Source organism: Berghia stephanieae, chromosome 4, assembly GCF_034508935.2.
Source record: "Berghia stephanieae isolate SIO BIC M18660-M18661 chromosome 4, UCSD_Bste_1.3, whole genome shotgun sequence".
Taxonomy (NCBI): domain Eukaryota; kingdom Metazoa; phylum Mollusca; class Gastropoda; order Nudibranchia; family Aeolidiidae; genus Berghia; species Berghia stephanieae.
Window position 1 is genome coordinate 13,130,519 of NC_088363.1, and position 16,393 is coordinate 13,146,911.

Consider the following 16,393-nt stretch of genomic DNA (forward strand, 5'->3'; position numbering starts at 1 on the left):
GAGTACCTGGCAAGTAAAAGCTTTGATTTTGTTTTTATAAAATTATAATAGTTAGTTAAAGGCTTCACGTATTATCTTACTTTTTAAAGTGTTACAGTTGGCTTGGGCTTCCTTGTAAAGCACTTGGACACATTTAGTGGATATTTCAAGATTATAAAACAAAATATATCATCCTTAACAAAATGGCAGATAAGTACTTGTTTACGCAGCACAGATCCACACAGTTGGAAGCAGTGAAGAGGATTGTTTCCATGGACAGCAATGAAAGACAATATGAATTAGTCAACATGATGCTGGAACAAATATTTAAGGTAACAATTTTTTATTTTTCTGGAACCAGAAATTTAAAACCGGAAGCTTATTTATTAGATTGGACAAAAGGGAGACAAAAAGTTAACCTAGATGGCACAGCGAGTTGCACAAGTGTTCACCAGCCAATCAGCCACAATGGCACTCGCTCTAGAGGTATTATAGTGTCACATTCTGTGTCGTGTAGCGTGGGTGAGTGCCACATCGGTTGACTGGCTAGTGAATGAATCTCACAGCACCACCTTAGCTAGCTTTTTGTCGAGCCCTGCTATGAGCAGGGATGCATGATTGAGTCATTGGAAAAGGCTCTTTACTCACATTCTCTCACCCTACTCAGGTGTAAAATGAGTAATTGACTGTTAACATCGTTATTTCTGTTGGAAAAAAAACTTTGTAATATCACCTTAATCGTGTCAGTTTCGTCCTACCTGTTAAATTTTGCTGTTGGCTTGGGACACCTTGTTAAGCGCTTTGAGCATGTTAAGTGGATATTGCCTATATAAATGCTCTAATTTTTAAATTTAATTTTTAAAGGTATTATAGTTTCTCATCAGGTACCGTGTAGCATGAGCCAGTACTACATTGGTCGACACGCTAGTGAGTATAACTCACCCGTGTAGCATGAGCAAATACTACATTGGTCGACACGCTAGTGAGTATAACTCACCCGTGTAGCATGAGCCAGTACTACATTGGTCGACACGCTAGTGAGTATAACTCACCCGTGTAGCATGAGCAAATACTACATTGGTCGACACGCTAGTGAGTATAACTCACCCGTGTAGCATGAGCAAATACTACATTGGTCGACACGCTAGTGAGTACAACTCACCCGTGTAGCATGAGCCAGTACTACATTGGTCAACACGCTAGTGAGTATAACTCACCCGTGTAGCATGAGCAAATACTACATTGGTCGACACGCTAGTGAGTACAACTCACCCGTGTAGCATGAGCCAGTACTACATTGGCTGACACGCTAGTGAGTACAACTCACCCGTGTAGCATGAGCAAATACTACATTGGTCGACACGCTAGTGAGTACAACTCACCCGTGTAGCATGAGCCAGTACTACATTGGTCGACACGCTAGTGAGTATAACTCACCCGTGTAGCATGAGCAAATACTACATTGGTCGACACGCTAGTGAGTACAACTCACCCGTGTAGCATGAGCCAGTACTACATTGGTCGACACGCTAGTGAGTACAACTCACCCGTGTAGCATGAGCAAATACTACATTGGTCGACACGCTAGTGAGTACAACTCACCCGTGTAGCATGAGCCAGTACTACATTGGTCGACACGCTAGTGAGTACAACTCACCCGTGTAGCATGAGCAAATACTACATTGGTCGACACGCTAGTGAGTACAACTCACCCGTGTAGCATGAGCCAGTACTACATTGGTCGACACGCTAGTGAGTATAACTCACCCGTGTAGCATGAGCAAATACTACATTGGTCGACACGCTAGTGAGTACAACTCACCCGTGTAGCATGAGCCAGTACTACATTGGTCGACACGCTAGTGAGTATAACTCACCCGTGTAGCATGAGCAAATACTACATTGGTCGACACGCTAGTGAGTACAACTCACCCGTGTAGCATGAGCCAGTACTACATTGGTCGACACGCTAGTGAGTATAACTCACCCGTGTAGCATGAGCCAGTACTACATTGGTCGACACGCTAGTGAGTACAACTCATCCGTGTAGCATGAGCCAGTACTACATTGGTGGACACGCTAGTGAGTACAACTCACCTGTGTAGCATGAGCAAATACTACATTGGTCGACACGCTAGTGAGTACAACTCACCCGTGTAGCATGAGCCAGTACTACATTGGTCGACACGCTAGTGAGTACAACTCACCCGTGTAGCATGAGCCAGTACTACATTGGTCGACACGCTAGTGAGTATAACTCACCCGTGTAGCATGAGCAAATACTACATTGGTCGACACGCTAGTGAGTACAACTCACCCGTGTAGCATGAGCCAGTACTACATTGGTCGACACGCTAGTGAGTATAACTCACCCGTGTAGCATGAGCAAATACTACATTGGTCGACACGCTAGTGAGTACAACTCACCCGTGTAGCATGAGCCAGTACTACATTGGTCGACACGCTAGTGAGTACAACTCACCCGTGTAGCATGAGCAAATACTACATTGGTCGACACGCTAGTGAGTACAACTCACCCGTGTAGCATGAGCCAGTACTACATTGGTCGACACGCTAGTGAGTACAACTCACCCGTGTAGCATGAGCAAATACTACATTGGTCGACACGCTAGTGAGTACAACTCACCCGTGTAGCATGAGCCAGTACTACATTGGTCGACACGCCAGTGAGTATAACTCACCCGTGTAGCATGAGCAAATACTACATTGGTCGACACGCTAGTGAGTACAACTCACCCGTGTAGCATGAGCCAGTACTACATTGGTCGACACGCTAGTGAGTACAACTCACCCGTGTAGCATGAGCCAGTACTACATTGGTCGACACGCTAGTGAGTATAACTCACCCGTGTAGCATGAGCAAATACTACATTGGTCGACACGCTAGTGAGTACAACTCACCCGTGTAGCATGAGCGAGTACTACATGGTCGACACGCTAGTGAGTACAACTCACCCATGTAGCATGAGCCAGTACTACATTGGCTGACACGCTAGTGAGTACAACTCACCCGTGTAGCATGAGCCAGTACTACATTGGCTGACACGCTAGTGAGTACAACTCACCCGTGTAGCATGAGTCAGTACTACATTGGCCGACACGCTAGTGAGTACAACTCCCCCGTGTAGCATGAGCCAGTACTACATTGGTGGACACGCTAGTGAGTATAACTCACCCGTGTAGCATGAGCAAATACTACATTGGTCGACACGCTAGTGAGTATAACTCACCCGTGTAGCATGAGCGAGTACTACATTGGTCGACACGCTAGTGAGTACAACTCACCCGTGTAGCATGAGCAAATACTACATTGGTCGACACGCTAGTGAGTACAACTCACCCGTGTAGCATGAGCCAGTACTACATTGGTCGACACGCTAGTGAGTATAACTCACCCGTGTAGCATGAGCAAATACTACATTGGTCGACACGCTAGTGAGTATAACTCACCCGTGTAGCATGAGCCAGTACTACATTGGTCGACACGCTAGTGAGTACAACTCCCCCGTGTAGCATGAGCCAGTACTACATTGGTCGACACGCTAGTGAGTACAACTCCCCCGTGTAGCATGAGCCAGTACTACATTGGTCGACACGCCAGTGAGTATAACTCACCCGTGTAGCATGAGCCAGTACTACATTGGCCGACACGCTAGTGAGTACAACTCACCCGTGTAGCATGAGCCAGTACTACATTGGTGGACACGCTAGTGAGTACAACTCACCCGTGTAGCATGAGCCAGTACTACATTGGTGGACACGCTAGTGAGTACAACTCCCCCGTGTAGCATGAGCCAGTACTACATTGGTCTACACGCCTGTGAGTACAACTCACCCGTGTAACATAAGCGAGTACTACATTGGTCGACACGCTAGGGAGTACAACTCACAATATCACCTTAGCTAGCTTGTTGTCTGGCTTTGTCCCAACTAAGGAAGCGCCTCTGGGGTTGTGTCTTTTGACCTTCCATTGTGTGACGGAGAGGTCACTCTACTCTTATTGTGAATTCTATCCCACTTATTTTTATCAGTTTCCAAATTACTGTCTGTCTCTAGCCTGGAATGATGTCAAACTGTTTTTTCCCAGCTCTAGCTTGGATTCTTAACTGAGAGGGAAACAGTCAAATGTGACGTTTCTTTTTTGGGGAATGATTTTTGTTTTCTTTGTAATTGATATCCTTGTTATGTACTTTTATATATTTTAGTTTTGAATATTTAATTTTCTTGAGAGCATTTGTATGTCTGGATTGGAGTTTTAGGTAATCTCAAACACAGCACATCGATAGATGCTCACGGTCTCTGCTTCTGTTCCCCATTCAAATCAGTCCCCTCTGCTTTACTTTATCTTAGGTTCTGGGTTCTTTAAACTAATCAGATATTCAGTCTTTTGACTATCTCATCATCTACTTTTCTGTTTGCTGGCGTTGAAATGACCTGTAAGTGTTGCAAATACAGTTAATCTCTAAAAACCAACATTTATCTGAACAGTTTTACTGCCTTCAAAAAATGGACCATGGAATGTGGTTATTCTAATTTGTATGATATATATGAAAACAATTTAGCAAATCTAGATGATTTTAAGAGCATTATTTTATGCGCCAGCTATGTGGTCTAGTGGTTTGATGTTCGCCTACAGTCTGGAAGGTTCTGGAATCAAGCCCTGTTCAGAACGGTGCAAAGTTGACTCCTTGGAAAAGGTTCTTACCATACTCAGTTGTAAAGTGATTACCTGGCAGTTCACAGCATTTTCTTTGTCCGAAAAAAAATTAGAATAATTGCCTAACATCCTAATCAAGATAGTTTAAGATATTTTAACACATCTCCTTCCCTCCTTATCTTTCTCATATTGTTTTAGACAGTAGAATCAGCCAAACAAAATGTAACTACATGGGGATTTCTGCCTGGTGACCCCTTCCCAGAGAACATCACCATCTTAGAAGGTGAGTATTCTTTACCCTTTCTTGAATTTTATATTTTGATAGATATATATGTTCATATATTACATTGCCATCGCTTTGAAATGTTCAAAGTGCTGCAAAATGCTTCATTTTTTTTCTCCTGCCATGCTATGAGTGAGTACAATAACTGTCATTAACTTTATTCTATTTTCCATGCACACTTGAGTTGACTATGGAAATGTGTGTAAAATGTCCTGAACAATCACACTACGCCAAAGCCAGGTTCTACAATCGTATAAATGGATGAAAATATATTGTATGGAATTCCCACAATCATCACAGTGAAGAAATTTGTGTGTAGGACCTTTAAGTATACAGATTAGTGCCAATAATAAGCCTGCAATCATAAAATAAAAAGGGAGAAAATGTTGTTTATTCAGCCCAATGGAGATATTTTGGGTCTATTAATATGTAAAGCTGAGTGTTGTCATCAGCTGGTCCTATCCAGCTCTTAAACAAATCAAGATTTTTACAGTTTTAGACATCAGAGTATCACATAACCTAAATTGTCTTTCTTGTCATATAACGGTTCATAAAGATGTAAATTTTACATAGATTTTTAGAGTATGATTTTGAAGAGTAAATTTAATCATATTTATGGTTTCAAAAAGTATGGACTTGAAAATGAGATATTTTTTAATGGTACAATGTTATATTGAACTGTTCGTCTTTGCTCAAAATAGTATATACTCTTTTGTTATTATTCATGGTCTTTTTTATTTTTGACTGTTTGCTATATTATATTTATGATGCCAGGCTTCAAACAACTGCCACGGTTTCTTCAATCAGTTTTCGCAATAGTCAACTTCAGAGTGTGTCAGCAGTTTTAATATCATCATATTTAAATCACTCGACAATATTCATGGTTAAATAAAGGTGGTAAATCTAATGTCGCAATAATTTATGATTATGTCATCATTTCATCAGGTGTAACCAAGATTCTGGAGAATACAGCCTTATTTGGAGATATGGTGCTAAGGCTACCTGACATTGTTCATGATCTTTATGATGGCCGTAAAGAATGGCAACTCCTTCTGGCGTGGTCCTATGGCTTTTGTATGCAGTCCAATGTATTTGAGGGGCCCAACTTACAGCTTCTTAGTTTGGTAAGAGAAAAAAGACAGGTATTATGAATATCCACGCAAATTTTGTAATGTAAGAGTTTATTATTATGGTGATTTTTAAAAATTATTATTATTATTATTATTATTATTATTATTATTATTATTATTATTATTATTATTATTATTATTATTATTATTATTATTATTATTATTATTATTATTAATATTATTTTTATTATTGTTATTATTATTATTATTGTTATTATTATTATTATTATTATTATTATTGTTAGGTTACTTATGTTCTCTAACTGGAACCCTTGACGAAGAGAGAAACAGTCATATTGTCATTTGTATAAATAAAATAACTAAAATATTAAATGACCAGTATCATCCACTAAGACCATCAATTATTATGTCAGAAAGAAGTGGTCGCCCTTTCTCTATTTCAACGAAAACAGAGAGACACCGAAAATCTTTTCTGCCGTCCAGTATTAGGCTTTATAACAACAAGCAATAATCATTTTATATAATTATTTCTCATTTTTACTTTTTTAAAATATAAATATTAATTTATTAATTTATTTGTTTTGCAATCTTTTCAATTTTCAATTTATAGTGACAGTTTTAACTATTTTACAGTGTTGAAATTATTCATATTATAAAGCGCAGCTCTGGTTATAGAGCTGCTCCTTTTTTATATATATACATCCTATTTCCATTGTATTTTTATCTTATGTGTAAATTATAACACGTCTGTACAAAAAATTTCCTTTTTGGGATGCAATAAAGTATTATTATTATTATTATTATTATTATGATTTTAGTATTGGGGAATGATATTTTTTCCCTTGTAAATAATCTCTCTGTTGTAAATTGTCATATTTTTGTTTTGAAAATATCTTGTAATCATTTGCATGTATACGATCCTCTCAGTTAGTCCTATGCTTCTGTCTCGATGAGACTTTAAGGTGATCTCAAACCTAGTATACCAATAGCGTGCATGCTCTTGGAATTTTCATCTGTTCCCCTATTCGAATCATTCCCTTTTGTCTTACATTTTCTCGTGTGTTTTTAAAATAATTGTAAATCTATAATTTTTTGGACTATCCCATTTTTCTCCCTTTTACTGGCACTGAAATGACCTAAATGTGTTACAAGCGCCGTAAAAAGCCTTTGAAACAAACAAAACAAATTCCTTCCAGATTCGGATTGTTTATCTAAACATTTGAAAAACGTCATAAAAAATAATGTATTCTTACTCAGAAATGGATAAATGGCCAAATTGAACTGTGCTTACATCAGTTTACTAAACTTTGAATGAATAATTGACTGAAACAAGAGTAAGCATCATGCATTTTGGTTTGAAACAGAACTTTGTATCACTTTGGATTTATTTATACATTTTTTGGTTTGATTCCTGGTAATTAAAATAGAATAAAGAGTATTGTATTCATTGTAACTGTTTAAAATTTGTCTATTGTTTAGATGGCCCAGGAGGTAAACATCATTCCCCAAGACCCAAAATATTTCAATCCATTCAAAGCAGCCAATCAGGAGAAGGTAAAATTGTTTGGGTTTTTTTTCCCCTTTTAAATGACATTGGCGTTGTTCATAGTTCAAGTGTTTTTTTTTTTTCTCCCTATTTTGTGATTTGAAGAAAAAATAGAAAAAAAAGAAGAAAAATAACATCCAAATTGATCAGGATACTGATGTAACAAATAATATTTTCATTAACATAAAACATATTTTTAAGAAAAAATAATTTTTAAGTCCTTCAAGCCATTCAACCATTGGAACCCGAGTTTATCCCGGTTTCTATAGCGTGAAACGGACAATAGCAATACTCTTCAACAGTCGTAACGTCACTTCCTTCCTAATGACGCATGGTAACTTAGTAACACTGGCTCGAAACTATCGGAACAATACGCTCGTATGAAATATTTCTCCGGCGAGCATAAAAAGCGTATCCAGAGGAAACAAAAACATAAATTTGATCATGTTTTGACTTTTACACATTCTGATCACAAGGCATATGAAAAGTTCTAGCCAGCATGAAAAATAAAAAGTAATGATTTTCTTTGTTTAGAACCAAGATGGCCGCCGTAGCCGGGCGGCGTGACATCAGACTATTGAATCGTATTGCTTGTTTTCCTTTTGGATAGGACACTAGTCTGTCGCAAATACTTTCTGCCAAATCTAACAGACTGCTGGGTGGACAGGGGAGGTCAGAAAGAAATCTCGACTACACCCGAGATCGATCTCAGTACCTTTGTGTGTGGAGCAGGTGCTCTAGCAACTGAGCTTTCGGGACCCCCCCCCCCCCCCCCCCCCCCCCCCCCCCCCCCCCCGCCCCCTTACATATAACATAACATTTGTATAAATATTTTTAAATCCTTCTCCTGCCATCAACAAAATTTATAAAAACGTTATTATGATGCATATTTTTTTTTTTCGTTTTGTTTTTAAACAGATGAAGCAGGTCCAAGACCACAAGAAGCCGCCTACCGTGAAAAAGACTAAGAAAAAATTAAAGAGAGGACCAAGGATGAGTCATACAGAGTTGTGACGTCACTGGCATCCACTTTAGTTGTTGTAGTCTAACATTATACTGGACTGGATTGGTTTTTGTCATTTCTTGTTTTGTTTTGTTTTTTCGTCTATGTGGTACTGTGCTATGACTCTTTTGTTCAGATTGGAAGGTCCTGGATTCGGGCCAGGAGCTGGGCATAATCGAGTCCTTGGAAATGGCTCTTTACTGACATTCTCTCACTGTACTCAGGTGTAAAATAAATATCTGGCCATTAACAGCGTTGTCTCAGTAGGAAGAAAGTTGTTATATCGTCTATGCGTCATGTCTCGTCCTACATGTTACGTGTTGCTGTTGGCCAGGAAACCTTTGTAAAGCACTTTTGTTCACGTTTAGTGGATATTGCCTATGTAAATGCTCAATTTGTCGGGGTATTTGTTACCTCATCAATGATATGTTTTCGGGTTTTTTGTTGTTTTTTTTTTAATCGATTTTTTTTTTGGAGGGTGGGGGGGGGGGGGGGGGGGTTTATTTTAAAATGCTTATACATTTGTTTTGAAGATTGATGAAAATTTTATTGTTTTGTTGGGTTTTTTTTGTTTAGTCTTGTTTTGTTTTTGGTTTGTTTGTTTCTTTTATGTTTTTTTGTTATTTTTTTGTTTTGTTTTTGTGTACATCTGTGTCAATTTAAAGCACGAGTGCCAAAATGGACATGATAAAGCTCTATTTATTATATTATTCTTCAAGTTATTGTTTACATATGGTTTACTTTTGGAATAAAATCTATTTTGCTTGTTTTCACATTTTAACTTGTAAAATAGAATAGTTCACAATAATGATGAATATTTTTACTTTTAGCTGAAAACTTTATCTGTTTTTCATTTCAATATTAGTGTCATGAAGTGAGTGAGTGAAAGAGATTCTTTTGTCTCCCCAACTGAACGTATAAAAATTATGTTCCAAAGGAGATCTCTGTGTATATAATATCTATATTATCACATATTTTGTTTTTCATTATATTATGTGGAATGAGTTATTTATGTCCTTTTCTAGGAGTTTCGTGTTCTTCATCAGGATTGAGACTTACAGCTTTCTTTTTGTCCTGGCCTTGGCCCCAAGTCATTTCCCTTTGAATAGGCCTGATATGTAATGTATGCATTTGGAGAGCATGGGGGGGGGGGGGGGGGGGGGGGGGGGGGGAGCAGAGTCACATTTTAATTTTGTGAAAAAACACAAAACATTTCAAATTTAGATACAAAATTTGAAGATATGATCACTTTTTACTCAGTCTTTTACAATATAGATATTTTTCTGTTATCTAAAAATGTTTATTCATATTATATTCTCTGAAAGATGAATTAAATATACATATACATGTACCCCCTCACCCCTCACCCAAAATCTGAAAGTGACTCTGATTCTTTTTTCCCTGTGCTCTTCATTTGTGTCATTTTGAATTGCTTGCCTTCTCTGATCCCCAGATCCAATGTAACCCACCGTCTCAAAACGTGTTATTATGGGATGTATTCTGTGCTGGAAATTGAATCTCTTGTCAAAAGTATCGGGTAATGTAAATGTTGCTGCTTGAAGCTCGAAGACATAAATAAATAACAATAGGAAATGGAATGGAAACTTCAAAATTTATTAAACGAAAACAGATAATTTGGATGTTTCGAGTTTCCCCGTTATCGACAAAACATGACAAATGAGACACGACAGACGAATGAGATATGTGAGAATGGCATTGTTTTGGGAATAAACAAAACAACGATGGGACAGGAAGTAGTATGCTCCTCAGTAAAGAAGCCCGAATTAAAAAAGAACAATAAATAACTATAAAAGGTGTGTAATTAATTCGTCTGTAGTGTTTCATTGATCATGTTTTGTTGATAAAGGAAAAACCTGAAACGTCCACATTATCTGTTTTTGTTTAATGAATTGAAGCTTCCATTCAATTTCCTAATGTTATTTATTTATGTCACAAGCACAAGACTTGGTGTTAATTTTTATTCTTTATTGTGGAGAATAAATACAATTAAACACATCGCAAAAAACTTTAAAGTTCGTAATCCTTGTTATTTTAACTCTAAATTCACTTTGTAGAGTTCAGTTTATCCCAAAATAATACCGTTTTCAGGCATGGGGGTGGGAGGGTTACAAATAAGTTACTTAAATCCGTCCTTGCTTGTTTTTGTAGTGAGTACTGTCGTTTTTGATATCGCTTATGGAGGAAGCTTCTCTTGAGCTTAGGCAAAGCAACGTACAGTGCAACCCCTGGATAATGGCACTGCCCAGGACTGGACATTTTAAGTGGGCTTGTGGTATGACACTCGATTTCAGATCGAAAGGTCCTGGGTTCGAGCCTCGCTCAGCGTATAGATGAGTCCTTGGAGAAGGCTCTTTACTCATATTCTCTCACCGTACTCAGGCTGTACCTGGCTGTTGACAGCGTTGTCTCTGTCAGAAAATAAAAATTGTAATATCGCCTAACAGGCATCATGTTTCGTTCTACATGTTACGTGTTGCTGTCGGTCAGGGACCCTTTGTTTAGCGTTCTGAGTACATTTAGTGGATATTGCGCTATATAAAAGCTCGATTTATTTTTTTTTAATGTCATTTTCCAGGGGTGTCGATATCCAGAGGTTGCACTGTACTAAAATCCTATCCTGTCTGTCCTTACTGTGTGTTATTTTGATTCAGATTGATTCATTTCAACCAAAAATGCCTTCTATCATTCAGCTGAACTCTCCCGTAGCGAGCAGGGAGGTACTTACTGTGTCTTCTATACCCCTATATCTCTTTTCCAATTGCTTTCTGTCTTTGTCTTGGAATGAGATTATTTAATTTTGTCCTGACCCTGGCTGGGGTCCTTGGCTGGGAGGGAAATAGTCAAATGCATAGTTATGGTTTAGGGAGATTATTTTTTTTCCTTGTAAATCATCTCTCTGTTGTGTAATGTATTATGTTTTGTATACATATAATATATGATTTGTAAAGATAATATATTATTTGTAAACATTTGAGTGTATTCCTCTTAGTGGGGACCTGTGCTTGTGTCAGGATAAGACTTTTAGGTGATTTCAAACTAAGTACTTTGATAGTGTGCTCTTGGAATCTAGATCTGTTTCCTAGTTGAACCAATTCCCCTTTGTCTTACCTTTTCTTGGGTGCTTAAATTGTAATTCTAGAACTTTTTACTATCCCATTTTCTTCCTTTTAACTGGCGCTGATATGACCTAAATGTGTTACAAGCGCCGTAAAACTCTTAAAAATAAAAACAAATATATATTGATGTCAGTTTACATTATATGTCTAAGATTGAGGAAATTCTATTTGTTTCTAAGTTACAGTATTCGTTTAATGCCTTTTCAAGACATTTTTAAACCTTGTTTAGAAGTCTGAGCCTCCTTTTGAGTGCCATTTGCCATATTTCTACATTGGACAAAGTCATTGATAAGGCTGAATATTACATGAAAACATCTCAATGAGTCGTTCTAGATTTGAGCTCAGCTCCTCACCCCACCCCAACCCACCCCACAACTCTACCCATCCCTCGGAAAAGGGAGCGACTTTCCCCCAGCGCCATCAACTTGCCCTCTTTCCAGTTTACATTGGAATTTGAGCAGAGGACCAACATAGTAATGGTTTACTTTGATGTCGTCAGCTGTTTAAAAATCTATTCTGGTTTGGTATTATTTGAAATAATCTTTTCATTTATTTATCATGTATGTTTTTATTGCATGATAACCATTTAAAATCAAATGTATGTAAAAAATTTTCCTTGACTCCCCGGTGAAACATCTGAATTATTGGTAAATGAATCTGAGGGCTATCCAATGAATCCGAGGGCTATCCAATGAATCCGATGGCTATCCGTTTTGTCTGCATTTGAATTGTATTGGTTTTTTGTTTTGTTTTGTTTTGCTTTTCTTTTGTTTTTATATTTGTTTATATTGTTTTATTTTTTCCTGGTAATTTTTTTTTTTTTTATTCGTTTATTTTGTCTGGGTTTTTTTTGTTTGTTTGATCTTGTTTTAAATTTTCTTTGTTCATTTACAGTTTTGATCTCAGAAGCAGCCACTTTGATTTGATTTTTATAATTATTTCACATTTTGTACTTTTCATATCAATTCATGTTATCATCATTAGGTTTGGCTCAATTTTTCTTTCATTTGTTGTTTTATCATTGAGCAGAGCAGCTAGCACGGGTAATATCTCCTTACAACAGCGATATCAAAACAAGTTTGTGTAGCCAATGGTCAGCAAATGGCTAATATCTCCTTACAACAGCGATATCAAAACAAGTTTGTGTATCTAATGGTCAGCAAATGGCTAATATCTCCTTACAACAGCGATATCAAAACAAGTTTGTGTACCTAATGGTCAGGAATCGTTCACATCGAAATCTGTAAGCCTCACCTCACAAACTGTAGGAAAATAAATCGTCACATTCGTTGGGATACAGCCAACATTTTTCTCATTCTAATATTCTTTTTGACATCACAAAAGTGAAGAATTTTTCTTTGTTACAATCATGAGAACCCAATGCTGTGTTGTACAGCTTGTTTTTCCGGAAAAAAAATTATGTATAGCATGCACTTATTCCTTTAGAGTTTTAAAAATCAATTTTTATGTAAGATGGATATCACGCTCCTGGGAAGATCTGGAAAATAGTCGGTAAGGAGAGGGTTAAGGGTTAATAAGGAGAGGGTTAAGGGTTAATAAGGAGAGGGTTAAGGGTTAATAAGGAGAGGGTTAAGGGTTAATAAGGGGAGGGTCAAGGGTTAATAAGGAGAGGGTTAAGGGTTAATAAGGAGAGGATCAAGGGTTAATAAGGAGAGGGTTAAGGGTTAATAAGGAGAGGGTCAAGGGTTAATAATGAAAGAGTTAAGGGTTAATAAGGAGAGGGTTAAGGGTTAATAATGAAAGGGTTCAGGGTTAATAAGGAGAGGGTCAAGGGTTAATAAGGAGAGGGTCAAGGGTTAATTACTTACATAAACTGATTTGATATATTTTTTTGTTTGATCTGTCAGTAGAAATTGGTTTTTAGCTTTATTTTTGTACAGTGGGATCAGAGGCTCGAGCAGTAGAGTACAGTACCTTGTCTTATCATAAAAATGAAGCAATGTTCTGTGTGGTCAGAGGCATTTGCCGGTATAGGGTTAATTTGTTACTTGAGATATTGCCATTTTTATTTCTTTTTTTTTTCCTTTTTAATTTTGTAAAAAAAATTTTATTTATTTATTTTTTTTGTTTTTGTTTGAATGAATTTGGCAAGAACCATCATTGAAAGTCATGTGAAATTTATTCTCAAAATATTAAGAATTTGTCATTTATGTTTATCAGCTTTCGTGTATAATATTAGTTATAAATAAAATGAATGAAGTTCCCTTTATTCATCCTCAAAGGTATATCATATTTGTTTTAAGGGTCTATTCCAAGGGAAGACTGAAATCACTCAGGCGATAGCTGCAATGCAGGACTGATAAATTATCCCTCCCATAGTGGGCAGGGGGGTACATACTGCATCTTCTATCCCCTTATATCTGTTTTCCAACATGCTTTCTGTCTTTGTCTTGGAATGAGATTACTTGGTTTTGTCCTGGCCCTGGCCTGAGTCCTAGCTGGGAAGGAAACAGTCAAATGCATAGTTATTGTTTAGGGAGATGATATTTCTTTCCTTGTAATTCATCTCTCTGTTATGTATTATTATATTTGTTATTTTGAATGTATGATGTAAGCATTTGAGTGTATTCCTCTTTGTTGGATTTTATGCTTGTGTCCGGATGAGATATTTAGGTGATCCCAAACTAAGTACATTGGTGGTATGCTCTTGGAATCTACATCTGATCCCTATTTGTTCCCAGTTCCCCTTTGTTTTACTTTCTCTTGGGTGCTTTAATTGTAATTCCAGAACTTTTTACTATCCTTTTTACTGGCGCTGATATAACCTAAATGTGTTGCAAGCGCCGTAAAACCCTCAAAAACAAACAATCAGTCTCTCCTCAAAACTGTCATCGTCTACCTGTTGTCTAAACCATGCCAGTCCACTTGCCTCATATCTAATTGTCAAAGATGACCGCACAAACCCGAACTGCAAAGCCCTGCCCTCTTTTGTCTCTAACAGAGTGGTGACACACTAATGTATTATTAAATCCCACCCAATCTCGATTCTTCAACGTGTCATAATTTCACCCATGATGAAATCTTATCATGAGATTTTGTTTGATTGATTCATTGAATTTGCCTCTCTTTGAGGTCGAAAATTTGTTGCAATTAACTAGTGACTTTTACATAGAATTAATTTTGTTTCTTGGGAAATGTTGCGATTAACCGAAAGTTGCAATTAACTGAGTTTCGACTGTATTTCGGGCTCAAAATCCTTCTTAGGTCAATAACAAAAACAAATACAAATATTTTGTTATTCCCTTTATTCATCCCAAAGGAGAAATTTGTCTCTTGCATCTATTCCAAAGGGAAGACTGGAATAACCCAGGCGTCAGCCGCAGTTCAGCGCCGCCAATTGAGCTAGAGCGAGGTGACTTGCTCGAGGCCACACAGCGCTGCGGCGGGTGATCGAACTCGGTACCTTTTGGGTAGGAAGCAAATACTGTACCGCTGAGCCATGCTGCACCCAGTTCGACAGAACTGCTTTCTGGTTTTTAACTGTGCTATGCATCCTGCCTTCTGTGGTTGTTCTCCCCGTCCAGCCTGTTATGTCTTGACACCACTCACTGCTCAGCTTCTCTCTTCAGTTGCAGGAAACGTTCATGCAAATATTATCTATTGAAATATGTCTGTTGATGTGGCCAAAATGTAACAGCTTCAATTTCATAAAGGTTGACATGACCTGGTCGTGTTTAAGTCTTGCTCTTTCCCCGATTTAAGTATTCGATGTCTTGGCGGTTCATGGTTTCATAGGACCTTGACCTTTCTGTAGCACTGATTTGAATTCTCCTCGTATGTTGAATAAACTAGAGGAAGGGATTGAGTTTCACTGTAAGATAATCAGAATTTACGAATTTTTTATCAGTTTAAAAAACACACACATTTCCTACCTTTAGTGGAATAATATATTTCAACTAAATTTTTATGATCTGGAATGTGAATTCAATTTTTTCTTTCAAATTTCACTTTGTTTCATCAATTAACTAATTTAAAGATAAAAGTGTAAAAATACTTTTTGTTTTATTATTTTTTAACAGTCGTAGATTAGTGAAATGTTTGATTCTCCGATGTGCAATTATGTGGAGTATGCAGTCTATCTATTTAACTAAAAATTAAAGTTGTCTTCATTGACTATATCAATATTATATTGCTGTCTACCAATGGAATTGTTTTATGCGACCAATTTCTGATGATTATGTGAAATAATTCTTTCTTGGTTTATGATGTCTTTGCAACCATATGACAAAATAAAATTGGAATATTCCAAATATATTCTATCTTTTGTTACAGTTTGAATTTATTTCTTTTCACAAACACAGACCTGCCAAATTTGAATTTTAAAAAGTGTAGATCTTAGGGGAAAATCTGCTCCAAGCAGATTAAGTTCTATTCCAAACCCAATACAAATTGTCATGGCACCAAGCGAGCAGATTAAGTTCTATTCCAAACCCAATACAAATTTGTCATGGCACCAAGCTTTCCATTTCAACAAGTTTCAGTGACTGAATAGTGGGTAGTGGGGTGGGGGGGGGGGGGTCACTTGTATCTGTTTTCCAGTCTCAGAGCAAGGTCTGGACCCCGTGAAGTAATCAGTGCAGATGTGACCAAACTTACAAGGTGTCTCAAGCCGAGAGTAACGCTTAACATACAGGACGAGGCATGAAGCCTGAAAG

The 16,393-nt window shown here is 37.5% G+C and overlaps 1 protein-coding gene across 1 annotated transcript; it reads left to right on the top strand.

Annotated features, from left to right (window-relative positions):
• Positions 1-182: 182 nt before the first annotated feature.
• On the top strand, positions 183-8,923 carry LOC144971694 (coiled-coil domain-containing protein 134-like). The gene is made up of 5 exons (XM_078912767.1): positions 183-311; positions 4,856-4,940; positions 5,886-6,064; positions 7,511-7,585; positions 8,496-8,923. The coding sequence occupies exons 1-5, from the start codon at positions 183-185 to the stop codon at positions 8,589-8,591; spliced, it is 564 nt and encodes a 187-aa protein (XP_078768893.1). The 3' UTR covers positions 8,592-8,923.
• The last annotated feature ends 7,470 nt before the right edge of the window (positions 8,924-16,393 follow it).

What these genes read in the sequence shown, in the direction of transcription:
- LOC144971694 (XM_078912767.1), top strand. Translation starts at nt 183, where the DNA reads ATGGCAGATAAGTACTTGTTTACGCAGCACAGATCCACACAGTTGGAA. An exon ending in GAACATCACCATCTTAGAAG is followed by an intron (nt 4,941 to 5,885) that starts GTGAGTATTCTT and finishes TCATTTCATCAG; the next exon opens with GTGTAACCAAGATTCTGGAG. An exon ending in AAGCAGCCAATCAGGAGAAG is followed by an intron (nt 7,586 to 8,495) that starts GTAAAATTGTTT and finishes GTTTTTAAACAG; the next exon opens with ATGAAGCAGGTCCAAGACCA.